Source organism: Patiria miniata, unplaced genomic scaffold (assembly GCF_015706575.1).
Source record: "Patiria miniata isolate m_02_andy unplaced genomic scaffold, ASM1570657v1 HiC_scaffold_1, whole genome shotgun sequence".
Classification (NCBI taxonomy): Eukaryota; Metazoa; Echinodermata; class Asteroidea; order Valvatida; family Asterinidae; genus Patiria; species Patiria miniata.
The window spans coordinates 7,563,015-7,581,478 of NW_024037047.1; the positions used below are offsets into that span (position 1 = coordinate 7,563,015).

Sequence of the window (18,464 nt, forward strand, 5' to 3'; positions counted from 1 at the left end):
TTGGGGAACAAAGCAGGCAGATAATGGTTGTGCCTCCTTTTGTGTATTTTCCCGGAGATACTGCATTATAAATGATTATTATGGTCATAATACAATGGACAAATTATATATACGACCAGAAAGACCTCGCCAATGTAGTGTTTCAAGATACTAGGCCTACTGAAATACAGGCTGATGTCACCCATTTAATTAGATAACAATTTGCAATGGCAATGATGTTCAGTTTTTGTTGTTCAATTCATTTAAAAACCCTTGATATTTGTGTTACTGCGATACGAAAGATTTGATACCTTAATTCTTAAAAACAGCTCACTTTTTTTAAAGTATGACACTCACAAAATTAATAATTGCGTGTTTTTCGCGCATACGCGCGTATGCTGACACCCAATACACCGCTGAGAACAATATGTGGACACCAACAACCGCCGGGGGGTAGCTCGACGTTATACATGACATTTGCTATTTCAATACATCTCATTCCTAATTTTGGTTTTCCAAAGTGTAGACTTCTTGACGTTCACAGGCCATGAGTTCAAGCATGCATTGGTAAACTATTGGTAAAGGTACAAGACTTTATTACGAAGGCTACGTACATTCACTCTTCGCACCACTCTTCCTATACCATGGACCCAGCCTCGACTCCATGGGCGCGTGCGCGTTCCTTCACTAACCCCTGGCCGTGATGTACACGTAAACGATGCTGACTGGCTATTCAGAGCGTACTGCGCGCGCATTTCGAAGATTGCACGCCGGGCGTGCCCATAATGCTTTAAACATTTTAAAGATGGCGTCGGCACGTCAAACGGATAAACTGCAGCCTAATTATAATGTGCCATATTTTGACACATTAAAATTACACAATTCCAGGGGTTGAGATCGCGCAAGGCATGATGGGAAAAAAACATGGCGCAGCAAGATGTCGTACCCATGGGAACGAGGTTACCATGGACCTTATTGAAGAGAAGGCCATTTTGGTCGGGCTCCCTGAATGTATTTTATAAATTGTGAGCTGTTGAATGGGATGGTGCCAGACTTTTTATACATTCTGGCCTCACTTTCATGACTTTATGTGGCTTAAAACATAAAGGTACGTTTAATCACAAATTTAAAATTATTAAATAGAGCAAACTGGTGTAATGTGTAATTAACTTTATGTCATTGCTTTTATTTCTCTTCGTAAGTTCCAAAAATTAAGATTTTACCTCACTTTAAATTCAATATAGCCGACTCCTGAAGAAAGCCCATGGACCTTGAATCCAATCAATAAAAGTGCATTTTATTTTTGTCTTTTAAATATCCGTCGGTACCAGACTATACCACAGAGGTTTACGTGCACTTTAGAGTGACATGAACAAACGCGAGGGAAGTAGTTTCAGTCATTCTTTACTTTGCCCTAGATGGAGTGCAGAATTAATTCCTGTCCATTTACAATCAATTAAGGGTTTGGCAAGAGAAGGCAAATTCCCAGTCCGGGTGTCGCATAATGTGTGGTCTCCTGGCCTTGTTTACAGCTTTTTTTGATAAACAATCAAGTTAACAATTTCAAAATTCGAGTCACTTCATAATTATCGAATCAGGATGTTAAAAAAACTGGTTCAAATTCACAAAGAAAGAAAAGAGAAAATGACTACTTTTTTATAGCGAACGTATACATGAAAAGCACCGGGCAACGCGAGGGACTTGACCGGGGCCCGCGACGCTGCTAACCGTATACAACATCGACCACATCCACTGCCGTGACGCGTGATGCGTGCTGTATGCGTATAATTCGAAAACAGCCTCAAGATCTGTCGTCTCTTTGGACTAAATATTCACCAGAGTAACCTGGGAATTGTCTGTAAATCATGAACAAAGTTGCCGTAGGACTTTTGATGCTCATCTAAAAAAAAAATTTATCAACATAATTCTTTGAGTCCTTGGATATAACATTGCTGGGGGTTTTTTCACGGAAACATCGTAGACCTACCACTCATCAGAGCCGTTACGTGTTGTCCGGTGTTTTCAGCTAGACCAGTTGCAGTATCCGTGTTTTCCTGGTTTCTTTTTCGGGCAGTTCGGGCTAAAATTTATTTCGAAGAACAACTCGAAGGTCACCGTTTCCTTGTTCCATGTACCCATCCCAAAAAAAGCGATGGAAAGGAATATTAATCTCTGCGAATCTTTGAAAAAATGTTGATGTTTTTACTGCTTGACTCCGAGTCACATGTTGCTGGGGCGCGTTGGGCAGCAGTAAACAACCGTTGTATAAACAATTTGTTTGATTTCAATTATGCGATCGTCGACCAACAAATTACTCGATGAATTTCAGTTTTATAAACATATAAACGCACATTATGAAAAAATGAAAGTTTGTCATTATGGGTCTACTCTGCAATAAAAAATATATAAAGAAACAAAACGACTTTCAGCAATCCACAACCTCAAAAAAATGTCAATGTAAGATGATGTCTCAAAACCGCCAAACTCACTGGTTGGACTCGAATCCTGCAACTGTACAATTTTAACGTGTTTTAGATGGGGTTACCATCGAGTATAAGCTTCATGTGGCCTCTCTTATCGGTAAGATAAATATGTACTCCGTTCAGTTCTTCCTGGACTTCCTTTCTTGAAATTCCTACTGGTTTGTGAGCATTATAGTAGACATACTTAGCCATATCAGGATCGGTTGTGTTAGCTTCGCGCTTCAGTGAACTTTACAATTGAAAAAGTTAATGGTAGTTGATTAATTTCTTCACTTTGCGTGTCGATGCTCAATCGACATTTGGGGACCAAAGCAGGCAGATAATGGTTGTGCCTCCTTTTGTGTGTTTTCCCGGAGATACTGCATTATAAATGATAGCTGTCCATTATTATGGTCATAATATAATGGACAAAATATATATACGACCAGAAAGACCTCGCCATTGTAGAGGTTCAAGCTACTAGGCCTAATGAAATATAGGCTAATGTCACCCACTTATGTAGATTGCAATTTGCAATGGCAATGATGTTTAGTTATTTTTTCAATTCATTTGAAAACCTTTGATAGTTGTGTTACTTGCGATACGAGAGATTTTGATACCTTAATTCTTAAATACAGCTCACTTGTTTTAAAGTATGACACTCACAAAATTAATAATTGCGTGTTTTTCGCGCATACGCGCGTATGCTGACACCCAATACACCGCTGAGATCCATATGTGGACACCAATAACCGCCGGGGGGTAGCTCGACGTTATACATGATATTCGCTATCTCAATACATCTCATTCCTAATTTTGGTTTTCCAAAGTGTAGACTTCTTGACGTTCACAAGCCATGAGTTCAAGCATTCATTGGTAAACTATTCACTGTAAAAAAATTGCCCGTAATTTTACGGTAAAAGCACTGTCAAACGGGTTGCCAACAAAAGACCGTAAAATTACGGTCAGTTACGGGTTTCCAAAAATGACGGTGACCGTAATTTTAACGCGAATTTCCCGTAAATTTAACGGCAATTTGCCGTAAAGTAATGGAATACAAAGTGGGTGGCGTCAGAGCTGAGTGTAGGGGTAGGGAGGGGGGTAGGTTCCAGTTGCAGCAGCTGGGAGTGGGGTATGCATACGTCTTGCAGCTTGTCTTTTACACCCATAGTGGTTTTCAAATCACTTAAGGTGAAATTATCTTTAAGTTGTAATTTTCATTTACAACTTTTTACCGATCCCACAGAAAGGGGTCAACCTATTGCTGGTCAACACCGCAGGATTAGCTGCTTGACTCTTCAAATTTCGCAATACCAAAGCTTTGACGTCCCAATGATCAGCACGTAGCGAACGTTGCGTGAGTGCACACGAATCACAGCTTTAAAAACTAGGCGGTTGTGAGGGTTTGAAAGGGGAGGGGTTTTGAAAAGTTACGAATACAAACCATTGTGAATCCCAGCCTGCCTCAGGGCACCAAGTTTTACTGGAAATGCACGTAGCACGTTCTTTCTTGTGACGGTTCGAGCAATAACGGTACTAAACCGAAAACAATACGGGAAATGGACAGTGTTTTTACGGGTTTTGTTTACAGTGTTGGTAAAGGTACAATACTTTATTACGAAGGCTACGTACATTCACTCTTCTCACCACTCTTCCTATACCATGGACCCAGCCTCGACTCCATGGGCGCGTGCACGTTCCTTCACTAACCCCTGGCCGTACTGTACACGTAAACGATGCTGACTGGCTATTCAGAGCGTACTGCGCGCGCATTTTGAAGATTGCACGCCGGGCGCGCCCATAATGCTTTAAACATTTTAAAGATGGCGTCGGCACGTCAAACGGATAAACTCACTGCAGCCTAATTATAATGTGCCAAATTTTGACACATTAAAATTACACAATTCCAGGGGTTGAGATCGCGCAAGGCATGATGGGAAACAACATGGCGCAGCAAGATCTCGTACCCATGGGAACGAGGTTGCCATGGACCTTATTGAAGAGAAGGCCATTTTGGTCGGGCTCCCTGAACGTATTTTATAAATTGTGAACTGTTGAATGGGATGGTGCCAGACTTTTTATACATTCTGGCCTCACTTTCATGATTTTTTGTGGCTTAAAACATAAAGGTACGTTTAATCACAAATTTAAAATTGTTAAATAGAGCAAACTGGTGTAATGTGTAATTAACTTTATGTCATTGCTTTTATTTCTCTTCGTAAGTTCCAAAAATGAAGATTTTACCTCACTTTAAATTCAATATGGCCGACTCCTGAAGAAAGCCCATGGACCTTGAATCAAATCATTAAAAGTGGATTTTATTTTTGTTTTTTTAAATATCGGTCGGTACCAGAAAATACCACAGAGGTTTACGTGCACTTTGGGGTGACAGGTACAAACGCGAGGGAAAGTAGTTTTAGTCATTCTTTACCTTGCCCTAGATGGAGTGCACGATTAATTTCTCTCCATTTAAAATCAATTAAGGGTTTTGTAAGAGAAGACGAGACAGATGGTTAGCAGTTAATGGATGTGTTCTTTTGTGCACATCTCCCGCTGATCCTGAATTATAAATGGTAATGGTCGTTTTACGTTATGAAACTGCAATTAGCGGGGGATTCTGGTTGGCTGTCATATTTACCGCTTCCAGCATTAGCTCCGCCCATGCTGGAAACTTGAACCATCAGAAAACGTAGTGACCTGCTCTCCAAGTTCAGGCTCGTTCTTGATTGGCTGGCTATGACGTCAGCCTGTTCCGTGGTCTACGGGCTACGTAGCTACTGAAGAGAGCTGCATGTTGGTTTGTGTACTCGGAGATATATACGATCAACCTAACATTCTCGACCACCGACACTTAGCATTTGGGGTTTATGTGGTACCACTATTGTTCGACCCTACTTCCCTTCTTTTGTTCTCCTATGTCCCCTTCGAATCTCAAAATACATATCGTTAGGGCTACGGGGTACTTCAATTTCTAAAGACAGACTTGCTGGGTACCATTGTCCCTATTGTTGCCTAAAGTTATTCCCGGTACCCCATAAGTACCAACTAATGGTGCCAATGGTGTAGGAAGATTTCTACCAATAGTTTACCAATGACGCTTGAACTCACGGCCTGTGAACGTTAAGAAGTCAATACAATGGAAAACCAAAATTAGGAATGAGATGTATTGAAATAGCAAACGTCATGTATAACGTCCAGCTACCCCTCGGCGGTTATTGGTGTCCACATATTGTTCTCAGCGGTGTATTTGGTGTCGGCATACGCGCGTATGCGCGAAAAAACCGCAACTATTAATTTCGTGAGTGTCATACTTTCAAAAAAGGGAGCTGTATTAAAGAATTAAGTTATCAAACCTCTCGTATCGCAGTAACACATCTATCAAGGGTTTTCAAATGAATCGAAAAAGAAAAACTGAACATCATTGCCATTGCAAATTGTTATTTAAAAAAACGGGTGACATCAGCCTTTATTTCATTAGGCCTAGTATCTTGAAACTCTACATTGGCGAGATCTTTCTGGTGGTATATATTTATATTTTTTTATTGTAAATTGGACCATAATAAGTGAACAGCTATCATTTATAATGCAGTATCACCGGGGAAATACACAAAAGGATGCGCAACCATTATCTGCCTGCTTTGTTCCCCAAATGTCAATTGAGCATCGACACGCGAAGTGAAGAAATTAATTAAATACCATTAACCTTTTCATTTATTGTATAGTTCACTGAAGCGCGAAGCCAACACAACATATCTTGATATGGATAAACTTGTCTACTATTTCTCACAAACCAGTAAGAAATTCAAGGAAGACCTGAAGGGAGTACATATTTATCTTACCAATAAGAGAGGCCACATAAGGCTTATACTCGATCGTAACCCCATCTAAAAACACGTTATAATTGTGCAGTACTTAGCAGGATTCCAGTCAAACCATTGAATTGCAAGCGATTTAAGGTCCAACTTTGACTCATTTCCTTAAACTATACTTTTTCAAATGGAGTACCGTTCTCATATTTTGTGATAGGTAAGACATTGCCTCACACAATATTTTTGACTCCGAGCACAAAGCAGTTTGACCTTTACTTCCGGTGTTACCGAAAGTGCAATGAAAATTGAATATAACTTGAAAAAGGAAGCATTTTGCTACAGACAAGTAAATTATGGAAGTGAGGAATGCCAAACACAATAAATAGCCTGATGACGTCATACCCTACAAGGGCACCCTCTAGCGGCACATCGACGACAGTTTACCTTTTTTAAATTTAAAAGCCATTTGTTAAAGTTGGTGTATACGTGCTTTTTTGGTGCGTCACCTTGAATAATAGATTTTCAATTTGAATTGATAATTTTCTTGCATTACATTAGTTATGGGCTTTCCAATGAGACATCGCACGAAAAAAATTGGCACATGACAAGTAATCAATTAATTCATTTCAACTTTTGAATTAAGAGCGGGACGCTCTTTTAAGAGCGTCCCGCTCTTAAAACGACTTGTGAAAAGTGTGCGCAATTTCTGAACTGGAGCGCGCCATTTAAAACCGATTTTTAAAACTTTATAAAGGCCTGCAAAAACAAACAAGCAAATGTATTTGTTACAGGACATTATACTCCTTTAAATTTCGTTTGGAAAAGTAACTCAAAATTTCAAAAGAGCACGTATACAGTCAAAAAAAGGAATCCCAAATGTCAGGACCTTTTTTAATGAAGTTCTCCATGCAGCACTTTCAAAATCTAGGATATAAAAGCCTAATTAACAAGCTTTCTTTTAGTACAAGAATCATTCAAATCACACATGTACTTTTCAAGTTAGGTATTTTTAAACACAAACACCGTTTTCACTTCTGTCCACGGATCATAAATAGGTAAGTGTTCTTTCAGCAAAACGAAAAAAACTTCACATAGGATGTACGTAAATTGTTTAAGTTTTGCTGAAAGAACACTTACCTTTTTTATGATCCGAGGACAGAAGTGTGAAACGGTGTCTGTGTTTAAAAGTACATGATTGATTTGAATGATTTTTGTACTTTCATATCCTATTTTTTAAAGTACTGCATACAGAGCCTTATTAAATAATCGGACCTGCCATTTGGGTTTCCTTTTTTTACTCACCCTGTATACAAACTTTAAAATTTTGCCGAACTGTTCCAACAGACATTCATTGGACAGCCGCAAATGATTATTCGTCATCAGACCAGAAGTTATTGTAGGGAGAATTTCAAAATAATCAAGTTTCTATTCTTTTATTTCAATTCAAAGACGTTACTTGATCCGTCATCAAACCGGGGGTAACATGTACATAAATGTTTTCTTTCTTTCAGTTTTAAAAAGCAATCTACCATTTGATGTGTGTCTACTGGCTATGTTCGTAGCACCAACAGTGGCGCACCCAGGATTTGGATTGGGGGGGAGGCTCACAATTTTTTTTTCAAATGTTTTCTTTCTTTCAGTTTTAAAAAGCAATCTACCATTTGATGTGTGTCTACTGGCTATGTTCGTAGCACCAACAGTGGCGCACCCAGGATTTGGATTGGGGGGGAGGCTCACAATTTTTTTTTCAAATTTGTTCAAACAATTTTGCCCAAATTTTTGGCCGCAGAAACAAAAATGGTTTTTTTTAGGGGGGCAGACTATTGTGACGTCGGTGACGTCGGTCAAATCGTGGGATAAAAAAAATACAAAAAAAACCAAATTGACAACCTCTTGGGGGGGCTCAAGCCCCCTGAGGGCCCCCCCCCCCCTTGGGTGCGCCACTGAGCACCAATATTGTTTTCTGGTACAATGTTGACATTAGGCTTCCAAATACTGTGACGTCATCAAATCGGAAGTTGAATGCTTTTTATACAGGGTGTAAACCCACTTTTGAAAGCATTTTTCACCTACTTGCATGTGGAGCATATTTCAAAAATTCAATTTAATGGTATTCAAATGTCGATCTTTAATATTTGACCGAAAAAACTATTGCAAATGCATATTTTATCCCTGAGATATGGTAGTATAACATTTAATGTGCCAAACCTGTTTGTCCACGGACGGCTTTATTCCATCCGCTTGACTGAGCTCCGGAGCTTGATTTGAAGACAAAAAAACCACTAAAATTGACTAACACGTGGACAATCGTGATTTTGGTGACTTGTTTTCAAATTAGCATAATAACACTTTTCTTGCGATTTTTTAAAAGCTTTTTTTCACCACGTATGATTGAAGAGCTATCCCTCACTATATTATAAACAAAACCAGTTCAAATCAGTTAAGTAAGCAGGTTAAAATTCCTGCCAAAAGTGGGTTTCCTTCTTTTTGCACCATCCTGTAAACACCCTAAAACATCCATTTAATTTCCAATGTTTCACAAGTTCTTTATGCGTCATAAACTCAATCAGTATTCACTTTCCACAGTGTAACCGATGACGTAATCACACCGGAAATACCGTGGACGTGTATTTTGTATACTAAAATGTAGCAAATTGAAAGGCTGCATTTTATTTTCAAATCGAAAATGGTTCCTCGGAAAGGCTGAATTTCGTGATCTGTTTTCTTTTTCGAAATACAAATGTACTGACTTCAAAATATTCACAGCTGAGCAATGTCCAATGAAATAGTTTCCTTCCCGATTATTCTGTGTTTGTAACACGACAAACGCGAATTTCTAGTTTGAGTCAATGTCTTTGGGTATCGATAGATCTGAAGTCACATTTCATTTACACGTTATTTCCGCTTTGATGACGTCATCAGTTTAATTTTTGCATAACTAATACTGATTTAGTTCAGGCAGGTTATGCTACATAAAGTAAAGACAACTTCTGGAAATATGAAAGCAACACGGACATGTGTACATCATCAAACTGGAACGTGAACACAAAATGTGACTTGGAATCTATCGTTCCCTAAATGCATTTGGTCAAATAAAATGCAAGCAAAACAAGTTTGAATTTCATAGTTTTCCTGGGGTTTTTTTCTGCATGAACAAATTTTTAACTGATAAGACAATATAAAATAGTTTAGCGCCCAATCACACTGCGGAGTTTGGGTTTGGTATGCCATAGATAGAGGGCAGGGGTTTTTTTTTTGGGGGGGGGGTTGGGGAAATTGGGGGGTAAATGACGATGACAGTGCGGCCCGAAACCCGCAAATAAAGATGGCGATCACCGCGCGATCTACCGTGAGCACGCACGGCGCGCTGAATCGCAAGGCACAAACCGCGCAGGAAAATCGTGATTTCTACCCCAAGAATCTGTTCAAAATTGCAAAACGGGTGTCATTAGAATTGAGAAAAGTCTGCTTTTGATTGTAAAGATGATTTTTGAGCAATAAAAAACATTTTTGACTCTAATTTGATCAAAACAAAACAGGGGCCCTACACTTCACGATCGCCGGAGTTTGTTATAAAGACAAATGCATGAAAACATCTAGTTATAATTATGTCAAAAGTGTATATGGACGACTGAAGACCTGCTGAGCCCAATTTGATGGCGCTACTAACACAGAATTCCGCGCTTACGATCACCATTATGTGCTAACGTGCTAGCAGAACAATTCTGCGCTAATTTTTCAGAAAGCATTTTGTTCCTCTGCTCAATCTAATCCCGGTCGCAATGCCTTCTCATTTTGCCTTACACATAGTGATGGTCTCCTGCCACAAAATCTGCTTCATCGGATCGGAGTACAACCCACAGTCTGGTATCCCTCCCCGTTGGTTCCTACCGTACAAAGATCCGTGCGAATGCACTGCTATTCGTCTCGGTGGGATGCACATCCCTGCTTCGTCATACAGCCAGGGGGCGCCCCACTACCTGAAGGAGCTTTTCCTCAGCGAGGATTCTGACGAGATTCATGCCTACTTCAAATGTGCTGCGCGAGGTTAGTAGCCTGTGATGTTTGAAATGCAGCAGAGTAATGCGTTTCGTATAAGGGGAAAATGCAAATTTAAACAGACGGTAACTCGAGGTTTACCTCAATGTTGTATAAGGTTTTCCAGGGTTTAACTGGGAGTTGGGGTCAAACCATGAGCTAGGGGAGAATGCAAATTTAAACAGACGGTAATTCAAGGTTTACCTCAAGGTTGTAAACGTTTTTTCAGAGTTTAACTGGGTACCTAAGGGTTAAACCATGAGTGAGAGGGCTGAATGCAAAATTAAACAGACGGTAACGCAAGGTTTACCTCAAGGTTGTACAACGTTTTCAGGGTTTTACTGGGTACCTTAATTGGGGTTAAACCATGAGCTTGGGGTGAATGCAAAATTAAACAGACGGCAACTCGAGGTTTACCTTGAGGTTTTATGAGGTTTAACAGGAGGTTTTAAGGGTACATTGGGGTTAAACCATGAGTAAGGGGAATATTCAAAACTAAACAGACGGTAATTGAGGTTTACCGTGAGGTTTTTATGAGGTTTAACTGGTTTATGTGGGTAAAACCTCGGGCTAAAATGATCGAGTTGCCGCTTGTTTAATTTTGCATTTTCCCCTAATTAATAATACAAAACACGGAAAGTGTGGATATAGTATCCTGACGCAACTTTTTCTCAGTTTTTCTCAGTTCAAAATCCCCCCTTTTTTTTTTAATATATTTGCAATAAGTGTCCAATAGTGACCATCGTTGTGTTTAGGCCTTCTCCCACAACGTTACTTATAGCTTCTGAACTTTTCTTTCTTCTTTTTCTCTACTTTGAACCTTAAATTTATGGCCAGTTCTAAAAAAAAAAAATTAAAAAAAATTCTCAATCCTGTTTATTTATCTTTGTTTCATTTCGTCAGCAATATGTACATTATTTCTTACCAGATTACGTATGTATTTAATGTCATGTCCATGTAATCAGTTTGTTTTGTCGCATCCGTCAATTTCTGTTTGTCTGTTATGTGTCTGTCTGATTTGTATGTCTCATCATTTCACTGAGTATTTCTTGAATTAGTTATTATTAAAAAGCATCTCTATACAAGATTTGGCTTCCAAAATATGCCTCCATGTATGTGCCACCAGTGCCGGCAAGTGTATATTTCCTTATATATTGTTATTTCTTGTATATATTAATTGTCCTGTGCAGAATGGAAATAAATGTGAACTGCACTGAAATGTAAAACAGTGGAAAACCATTCGAAGGTGTCCCCAATGGCTCTTTGAAAGGGGTGGTAGTTAATTCACTCTTTATAGTGGTTTTCACTATGGGCCACAATGAAAAACCACCTAAAAAGAAGAGTCAAGAAAAAAACACTCGAAAAGAGTTGTCCCCCATGTGGCTCATAAAAGAGTAGCTTTTCACTTTTTTTACATTTTGAGAGTATATGGGGTGACAAGAGGCGTCACGACTGTGCAATCCATCCTAAAACATAAAAGACCAGGATCAAATAGGGTGGCAATTAGCTTTTAAACAATAATAACTAAGTTCTAATTTCGTTTGTGTATTCCAACCAACAGCTACGTGTCTTAGTCCACTAGGCATGGAGAACGGGACAATCCCCGATGGTCGCATCACGGCGTCCAGCGGTGATTATGCCTCTTGTGCGCGTCTCAACAACAATCGTGCATGGTGGGCGACCTGGACGTAGGTATCAAAGGGAAATATCACACCTGACCATCCACACTCGCACCTCGATGTATTCTACATTGCCATGGCACAAAATTCACCATGTTGGTCTGTTGAGTTGTTACATTAGAAACAAAAATTGCACAAGTGACTTTATAGGCACATAGGTTTATTCGCTTTTCATGCATTTTGTTCGTTTCCAACAATAACACCTCTCAAAATCCAAAGCAGAATGTTGAAAACCTAACCTGTCAACTTCCAGATCACTGGATATTTCACTTTACGAGAAAACAGTGAAAAACGATGAACAACCTTAATTTATTTCCAAAAAAAATCGATAGTTGGAAAACACAAATACGTCTTGATGTCTTCTAAAAGGCAGCAAGCCAGACGGAATAATTTCACGGGGTGTTTACGATCTTTAATTAAAGTAAGAATTACAAATTCGGTAGGTGTACTTTTGGCATAAATGCAACTGGATCCAAAAAAAAATCCTCCCTGACCGTAGACGCACCATACCACTAGATAGCACACAGTTGTCCCATCCTTCTGATTACTCTGAAGTGGGTTTGTTTGCGTAATGCTTTCATTCCTCATCCCATTTTACTCTGTGCACATAGCGACGCCAATCCCTGGATCGAGGTGGGCCTCGCTGAGAGCACAGTGGTGTCTGGGGTCACCACACAAGGCTCTGGCTACACTTTGTTTGTAAAGCAGTACAAGGTGGCTTATAAGAAGCAGGCCTCACCTGACTTTGAACACGTAATGGATGGAGACGGAACCATCAAGGTGAGTATCAATGTTATCGCTATAAGCTGAATTCGACTTAATCTGTAACAGATAGCTATGTGAAATAAAAAGAAAACCTAAATTTGTTTCTAATTTTTGTTTTGGGTATTTGACGATTAAGTATAATTTCATATTTGAACTTCAAATTGAGTGCTGGTATCACCGACACAATCTAGAGCAAGTTCCGGCGAGGACCATAAGTCTACGAATGGTTGATTTGTGACGTAACGTATGCCTGGGCACTGCTAGCAAACGATGGCCAAAGACAGGGCCCAATTTCATGGCGCTGCTAAAGGCGCTGTCACACTGTCACGTCCATGCATGGCGTTCATATTGCGTTGTTGAAATTCTTAAAAATGTAACAAAACGCCATGAAGACGCAGTATCCATGTGGTATGAAGCCCAGGAAGGGACAGGGTGGAATTTTCTTTTTGGGAATTTGCTAATTCGTTCCCACGAATTATTGCTAACTCGTTCGCATGAATTGCTATTTCGTTCGCACGAATTGCTATTTCGTTCGCACGAATTGCTATTTCGTTCGTACGAATTGGTAATTCGTTCGCACGAATTGCTATTTCGTTCGCACAAATTGCTAATTCGTTCCCACGAATTGCTAACTCGTTCGCACGAATTGCTAAATCGTTCGCACGAATTGCTAATTCGTTCCCACGAATTGCTGTTTCGTTCGCACGAATTGCTGTTTCGTTCGCACTAATTGCTACTTCGTTCCCACGAATTGCTAATTCGTTCCCACGAATTGCCATTTCGTTCGCACATATTACTAATTCGTTCGCACGAATTACCAACTTGTTCCCACGAATACGCGTTCCCGGATCCACGAGTTATAGTTGAGTATGTATGGGGGACCATACGTGCACTCCCCCCCCCCCCCCCCCGCCCCCAGAACTAACTTTCACCCATTTTGGGGGTGCATTTTATATGTAGGATCTTAAAATACATTTTGGATGTTAACAGTAACAAAAAATCCGATGCGAAGGAGATATCCAAGATGGCGGTCAACATGGCCGCCACAATTGGTAAAAACTGGGGAAAAAAGACATATATCAGCCAAATAATGTGATAAAAGCATAAATAAAATGGTTAGTTGCATGTTTTAGATCCTCGAAAACTCATATCTGGTATCCTTTTTTTTTCTATCATGCTTCAAATTCGAGATGGCGGCCAATTTGGTGGCTAATATGGCTGTCATACTGGTAAAACATGGAAAAACCTAATAATATGATAAAATCATAAGTGAAATTGTTAGTTAGAAATTATGTTTGTACCCTCACAAATTCATTTCTGGTATCTTTTTTTTTTGCTATCATGCTTCAAATGCATGATGGCGGCTAAGATGGCGGCCAATATGGCCAAAATGGGGGGGGGATGGAAAAAAATCATACATAGGTTTTCCCGGCCAATTTCACCAAGTTTTCATTTCATTTGACTAATTCCATTTCGATTGCAATTTAAAGATCACGCGCAGATCGTCATTCAACAATCAAAAAGAATCATTCGATTTCACTATCCGAGCGATGTATCGCATTTTAGATTCACTCGTCCCTGTAAAAGATGTATTCCAATTAAAAATATCACGTTGTTCATTCAATTACGTCTGAACCAGTAGTAAGGGGTTTGATCGGGCATTTATTTTCATTAATGGGCAAATATATTTCACATTTTGTCCAGCATGTTTAAGACTTCCTACATGTAAAATTCTGAATTATCTCGGCGTAAATTATATCTGATGTCTTCAATCCGTAAATGCACATCTCTCTTTCTAAATTAGATGGCCGTGCAATGAATTTTTCTCAGGAATACATTTTGCGCAACTTTCTACTACTCTGAAATGTATACAAACTATTTTGACATCCTTTGTTGGTTAGTTTTATTGCAAAAGTGCACGTCTTTAACATTTACAAGTTTCCATGCTTTTCCGAACTACTGAGCCCGCTGTTGCTGTGATGTTCAGTTCAGTTGAGCAGTTTTCTTTCAAATTATTCACCCAAAATGTATTATTGAAACCATTTGTGAGAAAGGATTGCTCATTAGCTTACTGACATGTACTGACACAACAAAGAATCATCAGAGAAAAGAAATTTATGATAGCAAAATATCAAAAATTCTAGCAACTTCTTATGCTGAGATAGCCATGTAACAATAATCTGCCCGGAATGACATCGAAGTTTTGCTTATGAATATGGAACTTTGCATCAGCATAAAAACGGAGAAGGCACAAAAAACACCCTTCAAAATGGAAAAATTAAACTTACAATTAAGGTTAAATGTGACACAAAGATGTGTATTCAAGGTTTGCATTGAAAAATTACTTTGCATGTGCCCTGTAAATTCGTGTTCGGTCAAGACATACGCAAGAAAACATTTCAGAAATTACCAAAAGAGAAGTGTTTCCGATAGTACAACCATTGCCAAACATACATGACCCGATGTCTTGCACGTCAAAAAATCGTCAACGTTAAAAGAAGCCCCCTTCAAACGTTTACACAAGTAGAAACGAAATTATCTATAGCCCTTTTCATCTCAATATTTTGGTACATATTGTATCCCTCATATCAGTTTGTTGCATTGTAAATTTTACAGTTACCGAGATTTTTTAGGGAAAATGAACCTCGTAGCAAAATAGGAAAATATATCAATTAAAACATCTTATAAACTGGAATGACCAAACGATGAAAGCGATTGCCCATAAACGAATTAGAAACGAAAAAATGGCGCCGCCTCTGTACGCAAGAACGCGCGTCTGTACGCACTGCCGACCTAGTCTTTTTTATTCTATATCCATGGTTCACACAGAGTCATTACCGCGTTCTGGTCAGAACGTCGAGGCGGCGTTTGTTTTGTGCACACGGTCCAAAACGAACGTGGTAGTTTGGCGTTCAGCTAAGTCCTTGGAATCTCTCTTAAGTCCTCAACTAGTATCAATGAGTCCCCACGCCGTCATCAGCGTTCCCACTGCGTTTTAGTCAGTTTTCTTGGTCGCGGTACGGAACTCCATGCCAGAGCGTGACAGTGTGACAGGCCTATAAGCACACGATTTTATGATAACAGAGCGTGATAAAAAGTAAGCACAACAAAAGGCACGCTTACCTCAGAGGAAACATTTTGCTTAACTTAGTACGTAACAATAAAAATCTCCATGCGCGCGCATCCGTTTACCTGTACTTAGCAGATTCACACCGTGAATAAGGTTAGCACAATTTTCTGCTATAGTAACCACAACGTTCTGCTAACTGTTAAGCAGAGGCACGAAATTTGGTCCTGGGCCCCATTTCATGGCTCTGCACCATTCTGTGCTAACAGCGCTATAAACCCGGTACGCACAGAATCCTTTTACGGGATGTACGCATGCACACCAGCCAAATCGCCTCGCTAACACGTGAAATATTACTGAAAGCAGTAAGCACGGAATGGTTTTGCTACCCTAAGCGGGGATTTTTCGCCCTACGGTAACGGTTTCGCGCAGTTAGTGGTAACCAGCGATGCAACCGTGCCCCACACTCCGGTTGGAAATAGTCAAATAGAATTGAACAATCATCCTTCATTCGAGCGATGTTATACTTGAACTTTGGTTATCCATATTTCGCGCCTGAACTTGCCCTTTGCATTAGGCCTATATTCTTTCGAATTCTGCCGTCGAAGAAATGCTGTCTAATATGATTTCCTGCTATAATTGGATAGTTTTACTAGGAAACGTGATATTTGTTACGCGATTCATTTTACGAGAGTTGATTGCACGTTTTCGTTTCAGGAGTTCATCGGTAACACTGATGGCGATACCCCGATCACTAACCTGTTTGATGAGAGTGTGGTGGCCGCGGTAGTGCGCATTGAGCCTACTGAGTGGCATAAAGGCGTTGGCCTGCGATTGGAGCTGCTTGGATGTCACCGTGAATAGATACAACTGTCGGCCTACAATTTTTAATCAAATTATTCGGCAGCAATGACATTTCGTTATAGAATGTGTTTCAAAGTAACAAAACATGTGGCATGTGGATCAGTGTACCTTGTGATTGTAAATTAGATATTTGGTCGGACGAAATGTTCTTTAAATAGATGTTTCGCGTGTCATTCTTACCGAAAAGGCACTCATCGAAATAAAATATATTTTAACTTTACAAACTGAAAGGCATATTTACAAGTCGTATTTGGTTGTAAAACATATCAGCTCAGTTTTTTTTTTCTTTTCTGTGGTGAATAGTTTTAGGAATAGCGATTAATGTTTTCGCTCGGCCTTAAAGGGCCGGGGCGGAATCTGCCCCCCCCCCCCCATCAACTTTTCCCGCGATAGCTTTAAAAAAAAAATTTCGCGACCCGAGCTATTATGACTTTTTAGCATCGAGCATTGCGCATCTTTTGATCAGTGTTGAAGTACTCGTACTCGGTACTCATACTCGAGTATTACTCGAACACTTTTTTGAAGTACTCGTAGTCGTACTCGAATGTCAAAGTACTTGTTCTCGAAATGACGGTACTCGTACTTGGGCAGCAAAGTACTCGTACTCAAAATGTCGAAATTGTACTCGGTCATCAAAATACTCGTACTCGAATAGCAGTACTGGGGGGGAATGGTATAGCATGACTATATACCACGGCCTTATTTTATCGATACTTTCAGTATGAATGGTTGATTGACTTGTGGAGAAATCGTTTCCTGATTTTCTTCTGTGCACGTCCGGGCAAACACATTACAGCCAGCCGTGAGTGGGTCTGTATATCGGTCTGACTGGGCCTGAGCCAATTACGCACAACGAACAATTTGCCGTAGGCCGTATTTGGAAATAGAAGTACTTGTACTTGTACTCGTAGTCGGAAGTACAAGTACTCGTACTCGGAGACCTGCTCTTGTACTTGGAGGTACAAGTACTCGTACTCGGCAACCTAAGTACTCGGTAGTACTCGGTACTCGGGAAAAACTACTCGACTACCCCCCCCCCCCCCCCGGCTTAGAGATGGTCAAAATCCGGCCCTTTTAGGGTTAATCCAAAAGATTGTTATTTATTGTGATATTTTTAAGTACATAATTGACCAATAATTGCATGAGCTTGCTGTTACCGTTATACAGTTTATTTAGTAGGACTTACCGACTGAAGTCTATAGAACATCCCTTTGCACACTCAGCAAGGGTCTATGATACGCGAGCAGATTCGGCGATTAATTATGCAAAACAAGACTGCGTCTTGACCTCAAGATTCTGACCATCCAGCGGGCGCCTTCTTTATCGGGTCTTCGGTAACCTGTTGTTGTATAGACAAGTTCCCTAATCAATTCAAATGCATGCACGCATGCGCATAAATGGGCCCCAGAGCAAAAAGCGAAAGCGTCCCATTGAAAATGTACAGGGGTCAAAACAGTTTTGTCATTTTCTCTCCATTTCTCTAGGATATGTCCAGAAAAGTCCCTGAAATCGTCATAGGTGTTACTTTCGTGTCTAAGCGGGTTTTGAAGGTACAAAATAAAAACAATCAGCAGGGCTCCTTTCCGCACGAGTGCCAAGAAAAAAAAACGTGTGCTTCGGGGCGCCATCCACGCCGGCACAAATGATTTCACCGTGTAACGGACGGTAACGTTGACCGGAGATTTTGCGTACAAGCCCAGGCCGCCGCCCCACGCAAAAATCACGCTGCGATGGTAGCGGCAAAAAGTGCAACATTCTCGTCAAGTGCAAGCACTTCTTTAAATAAGACGAAAGCAATATT

At 40.1% G+C, this 18,464-nt stretch overlaps 1 protein-coding gene across 1 annotated transcript; it reads left to right on the forward strand.

Annotated features, from left to right (window-relative positions):
• The first annotated feature begins 1,844 nt into the window (after positions 1 to 1,844).
• LOC119730078 (lactadherin-like) lies at positions 1,845 to 16,762 on the forward strand. The gene is made up of 6 exons (XM_038202866.1): positions 1,845 to 1,859; positions 2,538 to 2,559; positions 10,061 to 10,297; positions 11,850 to 11,976; positions 12,579 to 12,747; positions 16,517 to 16,762. The coding sequence occupies exons 1-6, from the start codon at positions 1,845 to 1,847 to the stop codon at positions 16,661 to 16,663; spliced, it is 717 nt and encodes a 238-aa protein (XP_038058794.1). The 3' UTR covers positions 16,664 to 16,762.
• Positions 16,763 to 18,464: the final 1,702 nt, after the last annotated feature.

Excerpts from the sequence above, each read along its gene's own strand:
- LOC119730078 (XM_038202866.1), top strand. Across the intron at positions 11,977-12,578 it reads GCATGGTGGGCGACCTGGAC|CGACGCCAATCCCTGGATCG; the intron begins GTAGGTATCAAA and ends CTGTGCACATAG. Across the intron at positions 12,748-16,516 it reads ATGGAGACGGAACCATCAAG|GAGTTCATCGGTAACACTGA; the intron begins GTGAGTATCAAT and ends TTTTCGTTTCAG.